General features: G+C 41.8%; 1 protein-coding gene across 3 annotated transcripts in view; it reads right to left on the reverse strand.

The window, feature by feature from the left end:
* Window positions 1–20,318, reverse strand: part of CNTN6 (contactin 6) — a 129,946-nt gene that overhangs the window by 631 nt on the left and 108,997 nt on the right. For all 3 annotated transcript variants that reach the window (XM_085590276.1, XM_021529017.3, XM_085590277.1), the window contains 11 exons: window positions 18,015–18,142; window positions 15,445–15,620; window positions 14,977–15,094; window positions 14,017–14,175; window positions 13,775–13,924; window positions 9,683–9,753; window positions 7,330–7,564; window positions 6,703–6,818; window positions 5,067–5,253; window positions 1,448–1,560; window positions 561–729 (listed from right to left, as the gene is read on the reverse strand). In XM_085590276.1, the coding sequence (XP_085446402.1) occupies window positions 561–729; window positions 1,448–1,560; window positions 5,067–5,253; window positions 6,703–6,818; window positions 7,330–7,564; window positions 9,683–9,753; window positions 13,775–13,924; window positions 14,017–14,175; window positions 14,977–15,094; window positions 15,445–15,620; window positions 18,015–18,142 (1,622 nt within the window). The remainder of the gene's footprint in view (window positions 1–560; window positions 730–1,447; window positions 1,561–5,066; window positions 5,254–6,702; window positions 6,819–7,329; window positions 7,565–9,682; window positions 9,754–13,774; window positions 13,925–14,016; window positions 14,176–14,976; window positions 15,095–15,444; window positions 15,621–18,014; window positions 18,143–20,318) is intronic.

A 20,318-nucleotide genomic window follows, 5' to 3' on the forward strand; every position in this document is an offset into this window, starting at 1 on the left:
AAATCTCTGTTCTCTTTTCAAGATGAAACATTTTCCATAAATGTTATTTCTATTTATTTGTTTATCAAACTGTAGTGGCCATTTCATGGAGTAGGGGTTCAGATCAACATCTCACCTTTCCTCTATCATCTTCAAGAGGGTTTTGACTATTTTGTTGCAAAACAACCTATGATATATAAATATAAAAATGCTCTATTTTCCATGAATAATAAGTTATTTATGAGAGCAGAGGCTGCATGTACCTCTGTCCAGTGCAGATTTAGGGCCACATTATGTGGGAGGACTTTGACTTTCCCAAGAAATCTTATTCCTGTGTCTTCCCTGAGCTCTGCAGGCCAGGGCAGTGGAGACCTGCACTAAAAAGAAAGTGTGGAGCAAAACACTTTCTCCTCTGATGAATGTCAGAGTATCAGAGACAAATTTACAGGAGCCAGCACCAAAAAGCACCAGGAGGAAGGACACCTATGGCAAGGGACAAGCTGGGAATCTGTTGTGCTTAGAGGCACAGATTTCTTCTTATGCAACAGCATTCAGAGGGGGAAAAAAATTCTCTCACTTACTTGATATTTTTGGAATCCTAATTTCCTCACTGCTGCTGCCGTCGCCACCATCACTGACGGTTCTTATCTCGATGAGATAATCTTCTTCAAACGGGACCAGGAGTTCAGCTGAAGTGTTGTTTGTCTCCAGGATATGGGCTTTGCTCTGCCTGTTCTGTCTGTACAGAATCTAAGCAGAAAGGGGTAGGAAAACAAGAGTTACTTCATTTTGGTTTAAGTTTTAATGGATTTTTTTGGTGGGGGACTGAGAGATTCTTCTGTCGTTTCCCTAAGTTTTCCAAACACTCATCATCCCGCAGGGTGTTAAAAGGAATTTAAAACAGGGGAATAAATTCTGCAGGATTTTGGGGTGGGTACCACAGCAGGTGGTTTCCTAGAACATGAGGAAAATCAAATAATTCTGCACTGCAACCAAACTTTAAAATACATTTGTATTTCCTTTAAAAGTAGATTTATGGGAGTGCTTTTTGGTTCATTCACATAGATCTTTGTGTGAGTATCTTTCAGTCTCCTTTTTAAAGGTACATTTATAAACTGCCACAGAGTGAGGATGTTTAAATGTAATTTATGACTCCTTTTAATGCTTCAAAGACTGTTCTCTATTTCTTATATATTTGTGAAACTCCTTCCCTGGAGATATGATAACAAAAAAACTTTGGTTAAGTAAAATTACAAGGGAACAAGAGAAATACAGGACTGGGGACAGAAAATCCCTCTCTTGGGATAAAGAAGTCCTACTCTGGATTAATATTGGTATAAACATCATCCAACCATCCCAATAAATCCAGAAAAATCAGTGTTCCAGATAATGAACATGAACTTTCCACCATATCTCTACCCGTATTGTAAATAAAATCTCTGATTAATGAGATAAAGAAATCCCTTACTTTGTAGCCCAACACCTCAGACTCATTCTCCATTGTTTTCACATGCTCCCAGTTCAGGCAGATTTTGGAATTTGTCAGCTTCCAGGCGATGTTTGCTGGAGGTTGACTTGGTGCTTTAAAAAAAAAAAAAATAAGTATTATGATAATAAGGAGATAAACTGAATGTTAATTTTCATAGTGTAACTGAATGAGGTGCTGATATGGGAGTAGCAAATGCTTGGGTGATTCAAACCTAAAAGAGCAAAAAAACCATATTGCAGTCCACCATTGCTCTGGTATTAGTCAGAATAAAAATCTATTCATAGAACAGAACCTCTATCTGTGAGACTTCATTTGCAAAATTAGGCACAGCCTGACAGTGTCTGACAGTTCAAGTTATATTTGAGAGATTTTGTGGAAGGAAAATGCTGTTCCTCTCTGTATTTCCATGTCCTAGAGGATGTTTTGCTGTCTGGATCTCAGAAAAAGCTAAAACTGAGAGCAAACTACAGAAGGCAAGATTTCCATCAGCCAGGACAGGTTACAAAGAGCTGCACATGAAAGTCTCCATCTGATCCACCATGAAACATTGTAGGATTTTAGAAATTCTCAGCACAATAGGCTGAGAGCAGCTTTTTTCAAAGGCTTTTTATGCCTAAGTGTGAAGACTTTGAAAATTTGCCTACAAGTGATGGAACTGAATCCTGTGTGAACATGTGAGGGTGGAGCTGTGCCTTTGAACTGGAGCTCAGATTTAGGCCAACACGTTCTCTCCTGCTCCATGGCACGTCCTCCTGGGCCCTGCTGGGTGGTGGCCCAGGAAAGGAGGATTGAAACAGAGGTAAAAATGAGGAGAGACTTGGAGATACACATTCCAGCCCTGATTCTAAATTGTTTAACTCTGGGATCCTTCTCTTCCCCGCTACGTGTTGGTGACTGATGGATGTCACTTGGAAGGAAGGTTGATTTGGTGACAATTTCTTTCATTTCCCACAGAGATAAAACAAATGGATGGGTGCTGCTGTTTCATATCCATCTGCCTCGTGGTTTTGGAGACATTTGATCCATCCCTATAGTAGGGAATGAGGTGTTGGTGGAGCTCCCAGGTGAATATCCAGAGGTGTCCTTCCATCAGCCCCACTGTCAAAGTTGGAAAAGATTCATTTCTTTACGAAGACATTTGTCTACTCTCACATACATCAAACTGCAAATTTATTTAAATATGGCTTGAAAGCTCTTTGTTGCTTTCAGGAAACATTTTATATATAGAATTGGATAACAAAATAGTCACAAAGACACAAAGGATGTCAAATACTTCATTGGCTGTGCACTCTGGAGAGGTTTGAAATCACTCAAAAATGGGTGAATTACAGCCTTGTCCAAAGCTTTTTGACATAGAAACTTAAAGCTATCTTAATTCATGATCTTGGGGCTGAAAAAACACCACAGAAGGATTTGCAAAACAAAATTATCTGGGTTTTTTTTTCTGCCAGAAACCAGAATAAGTGGTAAGAGCACTTTCCCAAATACACAGGAATATCTGCTAGCAAAAGCAAGCAGGTCCAGGTGTAAGGTTGGCAGATTATTTCCTCCATTATTTTCTTGTACTCAGTGCTTTCAATAATGATAGAAATCTCAAATATCTGCTTAAGTTGATTGAGATGTAATTTTTATATATTTTGGGTGTATATGTATTTATTTGTAAGGGAAAAAGAAGAGGAAGATGAAAAAATAAAAGGAAGAGGAGAAGGAGAAGGAGAAGGAGAAGGAGAAGGAGAAGGAGAAGGAGAAGGAGAAGGAGAAGGAGAAGGAGAAGGAGAAGGAGAAGGAGAAGGAGAAGGGAAAAGGGAAAGGGAAAGGGAAAGGGAAAGGGAAAGGGAAAGGGAAAGGGAAAGGGAAAGGGAAGGAAAAGGAAAAGGAAAAGGAAAAGGAAAAGGAAAAGGAAAAGGAAAAGGAAAAGGAAAAGGAAAAGGAAAAGGAAAAGGAAAAGGAAAAGGAAAAGGAAAAGGAAAAGGAAAAGGAAAAGGAAAAGGAAAAGGAAGTTAAATAGGAAAAGTAAGAGGGAAGGAAAAGGAAGAGAAAGAGGAAAGGGGAATTTCTGCAATCCATGCCATATAATTAAAGAACCATAAGAGAACAGCTCCTTATGGAGCCATGTCCATGGTTTGAGGACCTCAGTTCCACTCCCTAAGTACTTTTAACTTAAACCAGGATGTCACATTAGACCTGGCATCGATCTTAGAGAAGAACACTTCAGTCAGAATTGCACCTCTTTGGCAGAAGGATCATTGCAGCTCTGCTGAGTCCCTGCAATAATGGGATGAGCAGAAGGCCGCAGGAATCCTGGATGCTGAGCAGGAAGGCAGAGCTATTACTTTGGAGCTCCATCTCCTGCTCCAGATGCACATTGTTTATATTCTCTTGACATATTATCTCTTCTCTTATTGCAAGCGCTTGCATCTTCCACAGACAGAGCTTGAAATTTTAATCTATATACTTAAATATTAAAAAGGTTATTTTGACTTTAATTTTTAAATGAACCATTAGCACAATCCTGAATTTGACAGAAGATAAAGTAGATGTAAAACAAAAGCAAATTTATTCCTTCTGTGTTTTGTCATTTGACTGCCATGTCTTTAACTTGTCTTTCATACAGATGCAGATAGGAATAGAAGGAAGAATTCCCAGAGATGAATCTATTTTCTACTGAAAAATGGACTGTGATGAAAGTAATGAAATCACAGAATGGTTTGGTTGGAATAGCACTTACATTTAATTTCATTCAACCCCCTGCCATGGACAGAGATACCTTCCACCATCCCAGGTTTCTTCAAGCCTCATCCAACCTGGCCTTGGACAATTCCAGGGATGGGTCCTGTTTGACCCTTTCAGAAATATCTTCTCTGGCTTTATTTTTGATTGCTTTATTTACAATAAATACTGGTTTTGTGGCAATTAAAAAATCAATTAATTCATTCTACAAGTTGTTCCTATCTTGCACTTGTAGTAATGGCTTGGACCAGCATATAGAAAAGAGAAAAATTGGTGAAACTCAGGATAAATATTTCCCTTTGATGCTAAAGGGCTGCTCAATAATTTAGTGGAAAAATAGATTCCAAGGAAAACAAAACAGCAGAAGGCTTTACTTTTAGTATTAATTAAAAAATAAAAAAAAAAAACAAACAAAAAAACCAACAACAACTAAATTGTGTTTTTATCAATGTATCCCTTATGCTGAGCTCTGCAGTGCTAAGTTCAGAGGTCTCAAAACCCCTCTGTATTCTAAAGGGGGGGCTGGGGGTTTTAAAGGTTCCTTTTAGAGGTTCCCAAACCAGCACAGCCTCACCCCAGAATCTCTTGTCTGACCTGAGGGACATCCCTCCTTTATTGGCTCTGCATCTCTGAAATCCCCTGAAAGCAAGGGGGCTGCTCCAAGGCAAGCCCAAATCTTTCCTCCTGGGCTCTGATTTAGGACAAGAGGAAGTTTCTCACTCACAGATTTTGCTGTCTGACTTACGAAGAAATTAGGGATTTTGTTGCTGGAGCTGTTGAAGCGTTTGGCAGCGATGGCTCACGGTGAGCTGGAATGTGCCTGTCCCAGCTGGGAATTTGGGACCCTTGTACCAAATCCAATACTCACGGGATTTTTTGGTGGTGACGTTCACCGGGGTGCTGGAGGGCCCTGTCCCCGCTGTGTTGTAGGCTCGGACTGTTGCAAAATACACCGTGTTAGCTCTCAGGCCCGTGATGTTTTTGGCTGTCACATTCCCGCTGACTCTGACCTTCCCAGCTGTGCTTTCCTTGGGATCATCTATCCAATATAAAACCTAAAAAGCGAGAACAAAGAACAGGCAATTCATTGTGTTCCAGCAATTAGAGGCTTGGCTGGGAAGCAGACCTGCTGACAAGGAAGATTTCGAGGAATACAGGATTTTTTTTTTTGTACTCCAATCTAACAGGATGTAAACCCAGGCATGAATATTTATAGAAAAGCAATAACATTTCACAGACTGAATCCCAATTAAGGAACTAAATGAAATCCTTAAATTTACAGATGTCCAGAAGGAAACCTTTGATAAGGTAAGGAATGATAAAAGCTTTGTTGGTTTTATGGTTGGACACAATGAAAGAGAACCTTAAGAGATACAAAAGAGCATTTATCTCAATCATCTAAAAGGTTTTTAATTATTTTGTATCCTGGCTCTAGTTTTGATTCAGTGACATCTCTTTAGACCTGCTATTTTTTTCAGTGATTAATTGATTTAGGAAGGTTTGTGGACTGTACATGACTCTTATTATCTTCATTTATATATTGCAATGATAGCACAGAATTTAAAGTGGTTTTGACTTGTTTTCCTCTTATCTACAAATTAAAAAAAAAAAAAAAAGGAAAAAGAAATTGCTTCACTATGCAAGTAAACTGACCAGGAATGATATCTGACATTACTTAATCCCAAATTCACAGAATCATTTCAGTTGGAAAATATCTTTAAGTCCAACCATTAACTCAGCAATGCCAAGTCCAGCACTAAACCACGTCCCCAAGTGCCACATCCACACAACTTTTAAATCCCTATGGGGATCGGGACTCTTCCACTGCCTTCTTCAAATGTTTGAGTTAATGGCTGGAGCTGATGGTCTTAAAGGTCCTTTCAGCTTAAATGATTTTATTAAGAGGAGGGAGAAGTTAAAAGCCTTTCAATGCCCCACAGCACAAGCTCTGGGTAGCGCTGGAGGACATTTATCCTGCCCTGTTCTGTCAGCAGTGCCACGTGTGCCTGTCCCCAAATCTGAGCACAGCAAGTCTGGGACAGAGCAGCAGTTCTAAGCCGTGAATCCTCCTGATTATCTCAGGTGGGTTGCTGCTAGTGAGAGCCAGGGGAAGAGCTCCACGCTCTGTTGACTTGGAAGCAGCAGTTTGTTAATTGGGAGGAGGAACCAGAAGGCCAAAAGGATTCTGGATAGGAAAGGGATAACTTCAGAGCTCCTCACCTCGTAGCCCAGCTCCTCACCTCGTAGCCCAGCTCATCACCTCATAGCCCATCTCCTCACCTCGTAGCCCAGCTCTTCACCTCGTAGCCCATCTTCTCACCTCATAGCCCATCTCCTCACCTCATAGCCCATCCCCTGACCTCACTCGTAGCCCATCTCCTCACCTCATTGCCCGTCCCCTCACCTCGTAGCCCATCTCCTCACCTCATTGCCCATCCCCTCACCTCGTAGCCCATCTCCTCACCTCATTGCCCATCCCCTCACCTCATTGCCCATCTCCTCACCTCGTAGCCCAGCACCCTGCCTGTGTGCCGGTTCCAGGGGATGGGCAGCCAGGACACCTCCACCGCCGCCGCCGACACGCTCAGCGCCGAGGCGCCCGCCGGGGCCATCTGTGGCTCTGGGACAGGGAAAAGACAGCTGTGGGACATGGGTGTGACCACAGGGACAGTGCCAAGGGAGGAGATGCTCAGGGGAACAGCAGGAAGAGCCCCTGGTGTAACCATGAGCTTTACTCTCCACTTATGGTGGAATGCCAGCAAAACCTGCTCTCAAAATTGTCCATTCCCCAGCTGCTGGAGCAGATTTTCAGAGATCAGCCACACTGAGTGGTCTGAGGAACCAAACCCTCTGAGAGCAACACCTTTGAGTGTCGCTCAGTTTTCCCAACACACTCAGCAGCAGCATCTTGGGGACAAATGAGTTGAAACAGGCCCTCTACTGAAAATCATTCTGAAAATTTGCCCCTTGCTATTTTTACTTCAGATTCGCATCTCCTGCCTCACATCTGTTATAAACATCCAATGAGCAAGTTTGAGCAGGGTCTTTAAAAACCCTGTGAGATCTGCCTGATCATATCTATCACCTATTGCTGCTACACACCCATTCCTACTAAGAGTAACTCGTGTTACCATCCTCTCCTGAGTAGATGATGGAGATGGAGCTCAGGGTCCCTTCTCCTTCGTTGTTGTAGACACCAACTTTGACCTCGAAAGGAGAGAGGGGTGTGATGCTCTCGTTCCTATAAACGTATTTGCTGGATTCCACCGAGGCCACCACAGCTTTGGTCCAGGTTGTTGAGCCAAGGGGACGGAACATGACGACGTAGCCAAAACCTTCCCCGTTTTGGAGCTCTTCTGACACCGGCTGTGGTGACAAGGCAGTCAATAAAGGTTTGCATGTAGCCACGGTTTTAATTGAATCTTCATTCCCTGACTGTATTTTAGTGGTATTGATTTAGTTGGCTGTGCCTTGGAGAAGATAATAATGTTTGCCCCATCTGTCAATGTAATATTGAAATAAAAATCAAAATAATAAATCTATCGGGGCAATCAATTTAGAAACAAAAGATCTGATCAGCTCCATTAAAGCTGTCTCTTTCAGGCATGAAGTTTGCAAAATTAAAAGCGTTTCGCTCAGTACAAGTTGTAGCTTGTAGACTTTTTTTTTTTCCCCAAAGGGGCATAGGAATGTTAATTTTAAATAAATTATTTTAAAGGGAAAAAAGAGTTGGGAAGAAACAAATGTATACAAAGAAATGTGTGTCAGTTGTATAATTGCCTGCCTCTGAGTACAGTACTGATGTATTTTTTTCAGCAAGGAGAAAGCCTCAAGTGCATGAACATATTCTTATTTAATGTTCTCAGAACAGAAATGTTCCTGCAAGTCAACATGGCAAAATTAATGTTTCTATTAATAAAATTGCATGTCAAGATACGTATGAAAGGCTCAAACTGAAAAGGCAATTACAGCAACACCGTGTCCAGCATGAAGTTTGGTTTTTCATGGGATAAAAATACATCCACATTCTCAAAGCAAGAGGACATTTATGAAATAAAATCAGGATTAAATGGAGAAAGGAAGTGTTTCTCAGTAAAACTGCATTTATTTCAGAGGCTTGCATCAAAGCAAGGGGCATGGAAAATGGTGCAAAAAGACAGAAAAAGGGTCAGGACCTGAGTCCTGGCTCCAACCTTTTGTCCTGCAAACTCTTGGGAGCACAAACAGTATGAGATGATAGCAGAAAATCTGGAAGCATTTCAGAAGACTTCAGGGCACTTACGTTATTCTTGTCATAAATTCCTTCTAATTCTAATAATAAAAATAATTATAATAAGCCTGCCCTGGCATTTATAACACATCTTTCCTTCAGTGTTTTATAAACACCCAATATTCCCCTTTCCATCTCTTTTCGGGTCCTGAGAGAGTTAAATTTGAGGGATGATGCCACACTGGGGATTTATAGGAGTTCAAGCTACTTTCTAGAGCATTTAATTTGTTTTTGAGGCTTCTGTGACCTCAGATTTAATCAAGACATTTAGTGAGTTCATTGCAGAAAGCCACAGAGTTGTGTTCAGTGCTGTTAGCTGGCCATAATTAGGATTTCTTCTGATTGTTTTTTGGGACAAGCTACAGAGTCCAGCAGGATAATTTGACTGACATCTCTGAGGTTGTTTTCTGTTTTCATGTTCTTCTGCTCCCAAAGAGGAGAAAATGAAACAAAAGAGTGAAAGGTACAGATGGAGGAAAACCCAGTTCAGGGAAAGCGGAATTTCACTCTGTTCGCAGCACAGGGAGGGGAAAACATCAGTGGTGTTATTTATCTAGTGGGGATTTTTTAAAATTTCTTTTGATCTGATTTTTCACTTTTTGACCAAGCAGCTACCCCATCACTTCCCAGGCTTTGCCAGCGGCTGTCTGCCTTCATCCCAGTGCCTGTGGGAAGCTGCTGGGAGGCTGGAAAAGGAGGCTCCTTCCCACAGCACTCACTTTCTACTCTTTGAAATGACCTGCACTCACCCTTTGCAACTTGTCTGGCATTAACTGCTGTGGAAATGTGTATTCTTTGCTCTCACTGGAGTGCTGCAGAATTAAAGGGCTCATCTCCTTTAACGGATAATAGGATATGTCTTGTCAGCACAGCGTTCCAGAATGGAAAACATGTAAACAAAAGTAGGAAAAATGTAAATGCAGAAAATGGCCAAGCAGATTAGTGTGTTAAGCACCTCCTGTACAATGGAGATAAGAGGGTTATGCAGACTTCTAAACATCTTTACAACATGCCTCTTAAACTGTTTATTTTTACAAATTGTTCCCTATAACACAGAAAACTTGCTGTATATCTTGCAGGCTCTCCACATCCAGGGCGAAATCCAGGCACGACCAAAGCTGGCGACCAAAAGCCTTTGGATTTCAGCAGGGCTGTGGTTTCACCCACAGATTTATCCCCCTTGGACAGCTGAGGTTAACTGAGCTCAGAATTACCTCCCATGTGATGACCAGCTCGGAGCGGCTCCCTCCTCCTCCGCTGATGTTCGTTGGTGCCACCACGGGAACTGGAGAAGAAAAGAGGTTGGTGTTTGCAGCTCCCCAAGGCTCAGCCCCGGGGCCAGACCTCTTTAATGTCTTATGGCTGATCTGGACCTCAGGAGGTTCACAGCTGGCACGAATTTGGGTGGGAATGTGGATCTGCTGCAGGGCTCTGCAGAGGGATCTGGGCAGGCTGGATCATGGGCTGGAGCTGGTGGTGTGAGGCTCAACAAGGTGAAGTGCAGGTCCTGTTCTTGGGTCACAACAGCCCCGTGGAGCACTCCAAGATGGGGGAAGAGTGGTTGGAAAATGGCTCAGCAAAAAAGGACCAGGGGGTGCAGCTGAAGATGAGGCCAGGCGGGGAGGAAGGCCAAGGTGACCTGGCCTGGATCAGCAATGGTGTGGCCACAGGAGCAGGGCAGGATTGTCCCTCTGCACTGGGCACACCTGCAGTGCTGTGTCCAACTCTGGACCAAGCTGTGATCGGCCACAGGTTGGGCTCAGTGGTCCTGGAGGCCTTTCCAAGTGGGTGATCAGAGCATTTCCTACCTCACCTGCAGCCATTCCACCTCTCAACAGTGGAACAGGAATTACATTGCACAGCAGCCCATTTGAAATTAACTGAAATGATGTTTACACGTTTTCTAAGGCTGAAGCCATAGATGAATTTGATACATGAGTACCCTGGTTCAAAAAATTAATTAAAGAACTGGGAGCATCGAGTATCTGACATTATTATGCCTCATCAACTAATTGGCAAAATGATGTTCCATTCAGACTGTAGCTGCAACACTACTGATTTACTAATTATGCATTTGTTCAGTAAACATGTTGTTGGAGCAATATATTAATTTTTTAATTGGCTGTATGCTTTTCTTAGCAAATTCAAAACTCACAAGTTGCTTTTCTCCTTCTGCCAAGACTGTAAGTGTCCAAAAGTTGGTTGATTGGAGTTGGATTTCTCCAGCATTCCACAGGTGTGTGGCACCAGGGCCAGAGGACTGAGATCAGGGAACTTTGTTGAGGTTGAAGGGACTTATGGTGGAGAGGCAAAGAAAATACCAGCATTTCCTGCCTCTTGCTTTATATTTCTTCTTTAAGGTCCCTTCCAACCCAAACCATACTATGGTTTTATGATATGATGTTCTTTTTCAGCTGCTGGAGAAGTATAAGAGAAGAGGACATCCTTGGAATGGGCAGAGACAGGAACCCTCTACAGGACATTTGGTAGTGCTATCTCTAAATCCTGTCTTCAGAAATTTCAAGATTGTTTTGTCATTGTCTTCATTCAGTTCCCACTGTCTGAAAAGCTGATGTGGAGGATGAGATATAGGAGGGATGCTTACACCTCAGAAGCTCTTTTTCAGAGATTTTGGGCAAGTTTTGCCATATCTGCTTATCTGTCCCCTTGACAAATACTCTAGGGTGTCAATAAAAGCAACAGTGCTTAAAGTTCACAGAAACTGATGCCAACCCATTATCATTTCCAGATCTTAGTCCAAGTATAAATATTTATCTGATTTTATCCTCTAGAAATGGGTGGAATTTCAGAATAACGTTGCTATGCAGCCATAAGAGTGAGTGGAAGTGCAAACAGCCTGGGCTCTTCTGGAGGTTTCACAGAGCTGTTCATTTTTGTCACTCACAATCAATGTCTTTGGGCACATCAGAAGCAAACTAACTCAGACTGACAAGAGCTGCATGGCAACAGCAAAACAAACTTTCAAGCCTGGTGTTTCACTGTCTCATGAACCAAGTGATGCTCAATTAGCTCATGTGTTAAATGTGTTCAGTACTTGCTACATTTACACGGGGAGAATTTTGTGCTGTGGCTCAGCAGAGCCTCAACTGGGTCAGAGTTGAGAAACAGATGAAAATTTACAGCTGAGTGCACCAACAGAGGCTCAATTAATTCTCAGCTCCATTTTAATGAAATGAACAGTGGCTCATTTGCATTCACAAAACTACTAATGCTCATATTTTAGCTGGCAAAATAGTTATTACAACAGCAGAGCTCAAATTCACCCTTTCCCAGCCAGGTATTTGGTGTCCACGCTGCCCTGCTGATTTCAGGTTCCTATTCTGACTAAAAAATTAATAAAAGTTGATATTGTCCCACTGCACTGCAACATTTTGAGATGGATTTACAGCAGTGAAGGAGTTAAGCAGCTAAAACCTGAAGTGAGTCTTTCTGTCTCTTTTGTTAAACTTAGACAGAGCTACAGAGCATACAGAGCTGTATGGAAATAATCTTCCTTGTGGTTTTTGCCATGATAAATAACAATAATTTTATTGTTTCTTTCTCCTTTTTGCCCCAGTCTTGTGAATCCCTCTAATAATAAAGAAATAAAAGCTTTAAAAGGTGAAAGCTTTCACTGCCTATCTAGTTTTGACTATCCCACTTCACAAAGCCCCACAGTAGTAACAGCAACAAAAACCTTTTCAAGATTAATTTGGTCCTTGTGATCAATCATGTAATGGAGAATATTCATTTGAGATACTCTGCTGGGAAATTTAAAAAATCTGACCTTCTCTGGAAGGTGCTGGGGTTGGAACTACATGGTCTTTAAGGTCCCCACTAACCCAAACCATTCTGGGATTCTCTTCCCAGAAAAAAATGGATTCCACATTCTAAAACAAATGTGTTTTCTACTGTATAATGTACAATACTCTATTTTGAGTTCTGTCCCAAAATGCAGCTTGCCAAACTTCGGAGCTTGGCAAATGAGATAAACAGAGAAGAGAAAGTAGATTGTAAAAGCTGCTTCCCTTTTACTGCTTTCCATCCCATAAACACTGATTTTATAGGTGGGAGACAGTTGATAAGCAGGAGGTTGGGAGGAACATAAAACAAACCAAAGGTTAGGGCTGCAAATAAATCGTACCAAACTGAGCAGGTCAAAGGACTGACAGTGCTGGTCACCCAAGAATGAGGCAGGGTGAGGTGCCAAGTCCCAGAAGATAAATGAGTAAAGGTCAGACAGACAGACAGACAGACAGACAGACAGACAGACAGAAAGGATTCCACTCTGGAGTCAGCAGAAGCTGTTGGTTTCACTGGGCTTTGGATGCTGTCATTTATTGCTCCAATATCCAAAGTTAAAATTGTCCTGTTCCTACTCATGTTCAGGTATCAAACACCTCTGCAGCCAAGGGACATTCAGAGAGCAGAGTTATCATTTCATGTGCAAATCCCTGAGCAGGGGAAAAACTTGGATTTAATTGGGAGAACAAAAATTGTTCTCCTCAATTGCTTGAGACAAAGGTTGGTTGGGACACATCAAAGGGAGGAAGATAGGGTAACTCCAGCTTTTATCATGGAATGCCAAATGGTTTGGGTTGGAAGGGACCTTAAAGCCCATGCACTCACACCACCTTCCACTATCCTGATGCCTTGTGCAGGCTGCCCTAGAGCAGAGGCTGGGCAGAGTCACAGAATAAAGCAGGGATTTATTCAAGGATCTCCTCCATGGATCCACCTTGGGCAGCACCAGAGCCCAGCCAGGGCTGCACCCAAATGAACCAAAATGGTCCCAAAATTAACCCAAGATGAACTAAAATGGTCACAAAATGGACAACCAGTCACAACCAGTCTCACTTTTATATAAAAAAGTTCACTCTATTTGCACCTTGGAGTTCATTGTCCCATTCCAGCTCCAGCCCATCAGTCCCATCCTGCTGGTTTTTCTCTCTCCAGCCCACGGTGTTTGTGCTCCTGGGCTGAGGTTTGGATCATTTGTCCTTGGTGCCCAGCTGGAGCAAGAAATTTTTTGTGTCCCTGCTCTGTGCAGAGAGCTCAGCATCCCCTGATGTGACGCCCAGATCTGCACACTAAAGCAGCAGAGAATCTTAAAAATATAAAAGCTAAACCCCGAGGCATCAATCCCAGGTTGCTCCAAGTCCCATCCAAGTAACGCGTTCTTGTGGAACACATTGGATCCCCGCCCATGGAATTGGGTAAATAACCCTGTAGGAATGAGTGGCTCTGCTGCAGTGAAATTCCCACAGCTGAGAGCTGGAAAAACCTGGCAGAAAGCAGGCCCTTACCTGCTGCTTTGGTTTTCAGGAGAGCCGATGGCCTGCTGGGCTCCCCAATCCCAACGCTGTTGCTGGCGACCACGCGGAACTCGTACTCAACCCAGGGGCTTAAATCCACCACGGTGGCCTTGTGAGTCCTGCCATTAATGACCTCGGGAGCTGGAGGCAAACATGACACCAACAATGGGTTTTTGAGGTAATTAATGGTACACACTAAATAAAAATTGCAAGGCAAGTCCCGAATTGCTCACCTGTGGCGACCGCCTGCCATCCCACCGAGAAGGGAGTCCTGGTCTGGACACTGTAGATCTGCACTGGGCTGTTGTTGTCTACTCCAGGCTTCCAGGATAAGCCAGCAGTTGTGCTAGAAACATGTTCAACTTTAACATCTTCTGGTGGACCTGGAGGGCCTGACACGATCAGCATTTTAAGAGGAAGGTATTGGGAAGAGAAGATTCACTGCTGGAATGGGTTGGGCAACTCTTACTTTCTCGTCAGAGGAATTATTTATGAAGCTGCAGTGTCATAAAAGCTGCACAATCCCTAAATGATGGCTCCATGCCTGGATTACATTTTTGTGAGTCAGGAAAATTAATGTCTTGATGTCTCTAACATGAAAACTACAAACAAAGGAATGATTTCTTCTTTGTGTCTGACAAAGAAAGGCACCCAGTGTTGTCTTTTGTTGAACCACTGAACAGTTTGAGAATTCCTACTGAATTCAGTCAAAACTGAGGTTCAGAAAGAATGCAGGATGGTGCACTACACAGATTTCTGACTTCTCCTAGGGTTTACAGATCTGCTCCCAGGACAGCATTTCCTTACTGCTGGTGGTAAAAAGCTGAGTTAGAAAATATTATTTCATATTATCTCCAAATAGGGGAAAGGAATGAGGTCTTTTGATTTTCCCAGCCTGCACAGTGACCCAGTGATGCCTGAAGGAAATAACAACACTGCTGAGGTTTGAGTATTTCCCTCTCATCTCTGTGGCCCAAAATTTTTGCCAAAGAGACCAGGGCAGAACTGCAAAGGTTCCCCTGGACTGGCTGAACACCAGGATCATGCTGGCCACCATTTTGGGGCCAAGAGTAAAAGAGAACATTTCACTATTGAGATTTAGATTTGACATCCTAGGAATCATTTAAACAACAGCTGATATTAAGAATTCCTAATTCCTCTAGAAGATATGTGCATCTCCTTTACAGACATACCTCTCACAATTATATCTGCTGCTGCAGATTGACTGTCTAAAGAAGTTTGCACCATGCACACATATTTCCCAGAATGATGAAGCTGAATATTTCTTATCATCAAATCCCCAGCAGATTCCTGGAGAGATACAAAAAAAAAAAAAAAAAAAAAAGTAAACTAATCACTCACAACATGCCTTCCATACTGGGCATTTTTATAAATTGCTCAATATTAATACAAAATCCAGCTTTTAAATTAAAATATTCATAGCTATCATCAGTTTCTTTCATGGGGACATTTTTATTATGGCTTCACAAATAACTCAAGCGCCTTTATGAAATTTAGGGAAGACAAATAAATGTTTGCAGCCCTTGTAAAGAAACAGTGATTTGCCAGGCATATAAACAGCGAGGGAGGAATTGTGATAAACATTTGGGTCGAGTAAAGACTGTGGCAAAGAGTTTCATTAAGGAGTTTGGGAAACTCACCCTTCCAATCCTTTCGAAGTGATGGATTCCCCTGCTCAAATCAATCCTCTGGCCATTGAATGACCAGGAGAACAGCACGTCCAGGGAGGGGTCGTGGGACACCTGGCATGGCAGGACAATGCTCTCTCCAACTGTTGCATCAGTGTCAGAGGGGGGAATAGTGATGACAGTCCTTTCTGAGGAGACAAAAAAAATATATATATTTTTAATTAAAATTCTTATAAAAATAGCAGTTTTTGAAGGAGATTTGTACCATTCGGGAAATGATTTCAAATTGATCTAAATGTTCTGTAATAAAGGGAATTGTCTCTAATATAGTGATGATTTTAGACCACTCCTGTGACAGCACCAGCCCCACGACCACGTTGTGTGCCTGAGAGTGAGCAGATGTGAGAGGAACACCCTAAATTAGTTTTTATTTATATTAGAAACTCTCTAAATTATATTACTTCATAAAGCCCATAATCAATAGTTATGATTTCAGTCAAAAGTGACAGACTTGTCTCAAAAACCTGCCCGTGGCTCTCCAAACTTGAAGAATTCTCCTGGCCAAAAACTGAAGCAAAAACAAAATTGCTGCTCATCTCCACTTACTTTAGACATCAACATCCTTAATCTGTAGTAATGTCAGTGGTATTTTACCCCACAACACTACTCAAGTTACAGCTTCAAGACATTCCCAGGCAGGAAAATCATATATTCTATAATTTTTAACCCATTAAATCAAGACACAAACCTGGAGCTCTTATAAAGGGAAGTACCAGCTCGCTGAAGAGGAAAGAAATGGGTTTATATGGCTTTACTTTTGTTGGTCTGACTGGAAGACTGATTAGAGATAACAACCACTTTGTTGTAAGCAATTCCCTTGAATAAAGCTTTTGTGCATGGAAGTGTTATAAAGTGGTGAGAATTTAGACATATGTAGAAAATGAGAGCAGAACCACTTCAACAGTATTAATATGATCTGAAAATAATGTGAGAGGAAGAAAAGAAATCTGCACGAGCTGGGTTAGTTCAATGCTCATCACAGCTTAACTCCAGAATTTAGGTGTTGCTTGAATGACAGAATTCTGGAAAGGTTTGGGTTGGAAAGGACCTTAAATCTCACCCAGTGCCACCCCTGCCATGGGCAGGGACACCTTCCACTGCCCAGGGTGCTCCAAGCCCCATCCAGCCTGGCCTTGGACTGCAGTTATCATAAGAAATCTCCTTTATTATTGGCCTGAAACTCTTTACCTCCACCAAATAAATCTTGAAAACTGTCATTTTGGGATTTACACTGGGTTTGGGCATGAAGTGTCTTTTTTTAGTAGTGATAACAAAAAATAAATTAATTTATTATAGTATTCCCATCCTCTTGCACCTCTTGTTGTATCCTCCTCATCCCCACTAATGCAGAATGTTCACTTGGGTGATATTTTTTACTACTTTTATGGGCTTGTCTTCAAAACTTCCATCTCAAATACCTTTAAAAGCTTCTTAAAAGCTCTTGGCTCTGCCTTATCCATCTATCTTGCTTAGCAACAGCAAACATGCATTATATGGCAAGTCCCATTCCAGAGGAGAAAAGAGGGGAGATGTGAGTGCTGGAGGTGTAATAAAGACTTCTCCAACAAAGAATAAACAACTCAATGAGCAGCAATAAACTTAATTTGCACATTAGCTATGCTTTCCCAAGTTCTGACATTTCAGTTGAAAATAATGCTGAAGCAATGAGGCCTATAATTGAACAGCCCAAACTTCTCCAGAGGGGAAACAAAAACAAATGTTCCCTGCAAACAAGATCATCTTTATACCATGTTGTTACTTGGTGTTTTAATAAACTTCATAAATGCCAAACAAAATAGGGTTTTTTTTTTCATGTTTTAATGGCATTTTCCCATATTGCCACAATGTATGGGACACGTGAAAAGGGAAGAGCCCTAAGGAAGTCAGAGCTGCAGAAACCCTGAAGTTCTTGGTGTTTTCATTGCTGGCTGTGCTGCAGCCCAATCTCAGGTCACATTTTGAGCTGTATCAGTGCTAATTGCTCTGTCAGAAGGTGAATATTAAAAAGATTTTTTTGCCAGATGCAAAGTTAAGGAGGAGGTCACACTGCAGGCTGCAGCAACCATTCTGATACTACTGAAAAGAAGGATATTAAAATAAAATAGTTACAAAATCAGAGAACCTTGGGTTGGACGGGTTTTTAAAGCTCATCTCAGTCCACAAAAGAAGGAAATACTGTGTTGTTATTGGGCATGAAATGAGTAAGCTTAAAAGAGAAAAAGACCCAGTTTTATTTAAACATTTGGTATTTATAAAATTCTAAAGGTGACTGTGGATTGGAGGATGGAATTACTACTTTTCTAACTACACTTGTCTAAAGAGTAATTAATTATTTCTCTCTACTCACAGATAATTATGTAAACTATTCTATTTATACATGAAATGGTGTGGGAACTCTGACTCTCAAATATGTAAACATTATCAGAAGGTTAAAGAAGTTTTATGAGAACTTTAAAACTTTCAAAAGAACTTTAAAACAAAACTTAACGCTTTTAAAAATCAGGGCAGCAATAGTGAAATACCTTTCACAATCAGGTTCCCTGAGTTTCTGGCAGTTCCAAACTGGTTTGTGGCTACACAAGTGTAAACCCCAGCATCCACCTTGGAGATGTTGGAGATCCTGAGGCTGCCATCCTCCAGGAACACCACCCTGGGGAAAAACAAACAAAATGGAATCACAGCATCCCAGAATGGCTTGGGTTGGATGGATCTCAAAGCTCATCCCAGCCCTGCCATGGACTGGGACAGGGACACCTTTCACCATCCCAGGTTGCCCCAAGCCCCGTCCAACCTGGCCTTGGACACTTCCAAGGATGAGGAATCCACAACTTTCCTGGGCAACAATAGAAAAAATGGAAATAAAAAAGACATCTGGCAAAGGAATAGTAACAAAAATGCAGTGCTACTTTTAATATTTAAACATTGCCATCATGATTTTTCTCTTCTACAGCAAGCTGAATATGTGTTAACAAATTTTCACCTCTTCTGCTTATTAGTTAATATATTACAAATGTTTTATTAGCAAACTGGGGTTGGTCATTCACTTTTCCAGGTGACTTTCTTACAGCAAAATCTGGTATGCCAAGAAAAGGTCAAAAGACTCAACCTGCTGCTTACTTCTGTTCTATTTTTACCATGATTTTGTTGTTTTTTTGGTTGTTTTTTTTTTACAGATCCCTGTGCTCCTAAGCCAAGCTAAGGTTGTGTGTGAGCCCAGCTGCCCGTGGAGTTCTGTCAAGATTATTAAAAGATATTATCAGACTGGCTGAGATGCTCAAATGCCACCTCCCAAGCCAAGGAGCCAAATCAAATCCATCACTGTCTCATGGGGCCCTCAAAGCACCTTGGAGTCACTGAGGTGTTGATATCAGTTTGCAGAGTATTGGGGAAATTGCATTTAATGGTAATTTCAGGACTTTTCCTGAGTTTTATGGACAAAATTAATTTTTAGGCTTGTTCATATTTATTTTTTTTAATGCCATTGAGATGCTTTAGGATGTAAGTCAGGACAAGGATTGGGTATGATTTCCTTGGGTAAGCTGACACTGTGCCTGGCACCCTTCTGCTGTCACATACAAGGGCAGGACTTCAGGATTTTGGGGATTTTCTACAGAGTCACATAGAACACACATCTGAAAGTAGAGGATTTTCAAATTATAGATGAATTAGCAATGAACATTTCCACAGAAAATATTATTCTTCAATACTTTGGGCTTTTTTCCCCCAGTTCTTCAGCTGTGACCTGCTGCACCTGGTAAATGTGGAACTCGAACAATTTTTTTTCTGAATTTAGAAGAAATTTAGGACATGAAAGTCCTGGAAGTTTCATAAAAATGGGGTCAGGGTCTCTATGTGCACCTCCTCTTGCCACTAAGCTCAGTCCTCAACAGGCAGCAGAGACTCTGCACCCAAATGCCACATTTCCTTACACTCAAAAAAATTCAGTGTAAGCCACAACTCCACAGGAAACCAGGCTCCATTTACTCACAGCAGCACTGCATCATTTTTTATATCCCTCATTTAATTGACATTTAACTCTAATACAAGTCTCCTTTCATAAAATAGAAAATACCTAATTCATGCATCACAGCTTGGGTATTTAATATTTATTACTAACAACATAAGATTGGGTGATGTACTGAATTATTAAAGGAAATGAACAATCACAAGAGCAGAAGTTGGAGCTGGCAGTAGCATCAGAACCATTAAACACACAAAAAACCCATCACAGTGTGTTTCTGTTTCCCATTCTGGCATTTATACATTTGTAACTGCAAGTGGAACACACATCAGACCTTGTCCTGCTCCTGTCACACCCTCCCAACAGCTCAGCTGGGAAGGGGGAGCACTAAACTTGGATTTCTGGTGATTTTCTCACTTATATCCCCCTAATTTCATGTCTCCCACCCTCATCTGACCTTTCCCTGCACAAAGATCTGCTCCTGAGCAGGGCAGGGGACAGGCAGAGATGTGCCCCTGGTGCTGCTGTCCCTGGGGTGCACAGCTGGGAGGGGAAGGGATTTAGGCTTGAGTGAAAAAATCTTTGTTTCCTTGGCAATAATCACCAGGTGCTGCAGCAGCTCTGGGTTTGCCACTCGTGCTGCAGTGAGGAAATAAGTTCAGGTTTAATAATCCATCATATTGAACAGGAGCAGAGCAAAACTGGAGGAAGCAAAGTCCCCACCTCGAGACAGAGATGTAGCAGCTGAAGGGAATTGTTTGGATAAGGAAGGATGAATGAAGTTGTGTCAGGGAGGTTCAGGTTGGATTTTAGGGAAAGGTTCTTCCCCCAGAAGGTGCTGGCACTGCCCAGGTTTTTTAGGGAA

Source organism: Lonchura striata, chromosome 12 (assembly GCF_050655825.1).
Source record: "Lonchura striata isolate lonStrDom1 chromosome 12, ASM5065582v1, whole genome shotgun sequence".
In the NCBI taxonomy this organism is placed as follows: domain Eukaryota; kingdom Metazoa; phylum Chordata; class Aves; order Passeriformes; family Estrildidae; genus Lonchura; species Lonchura striata.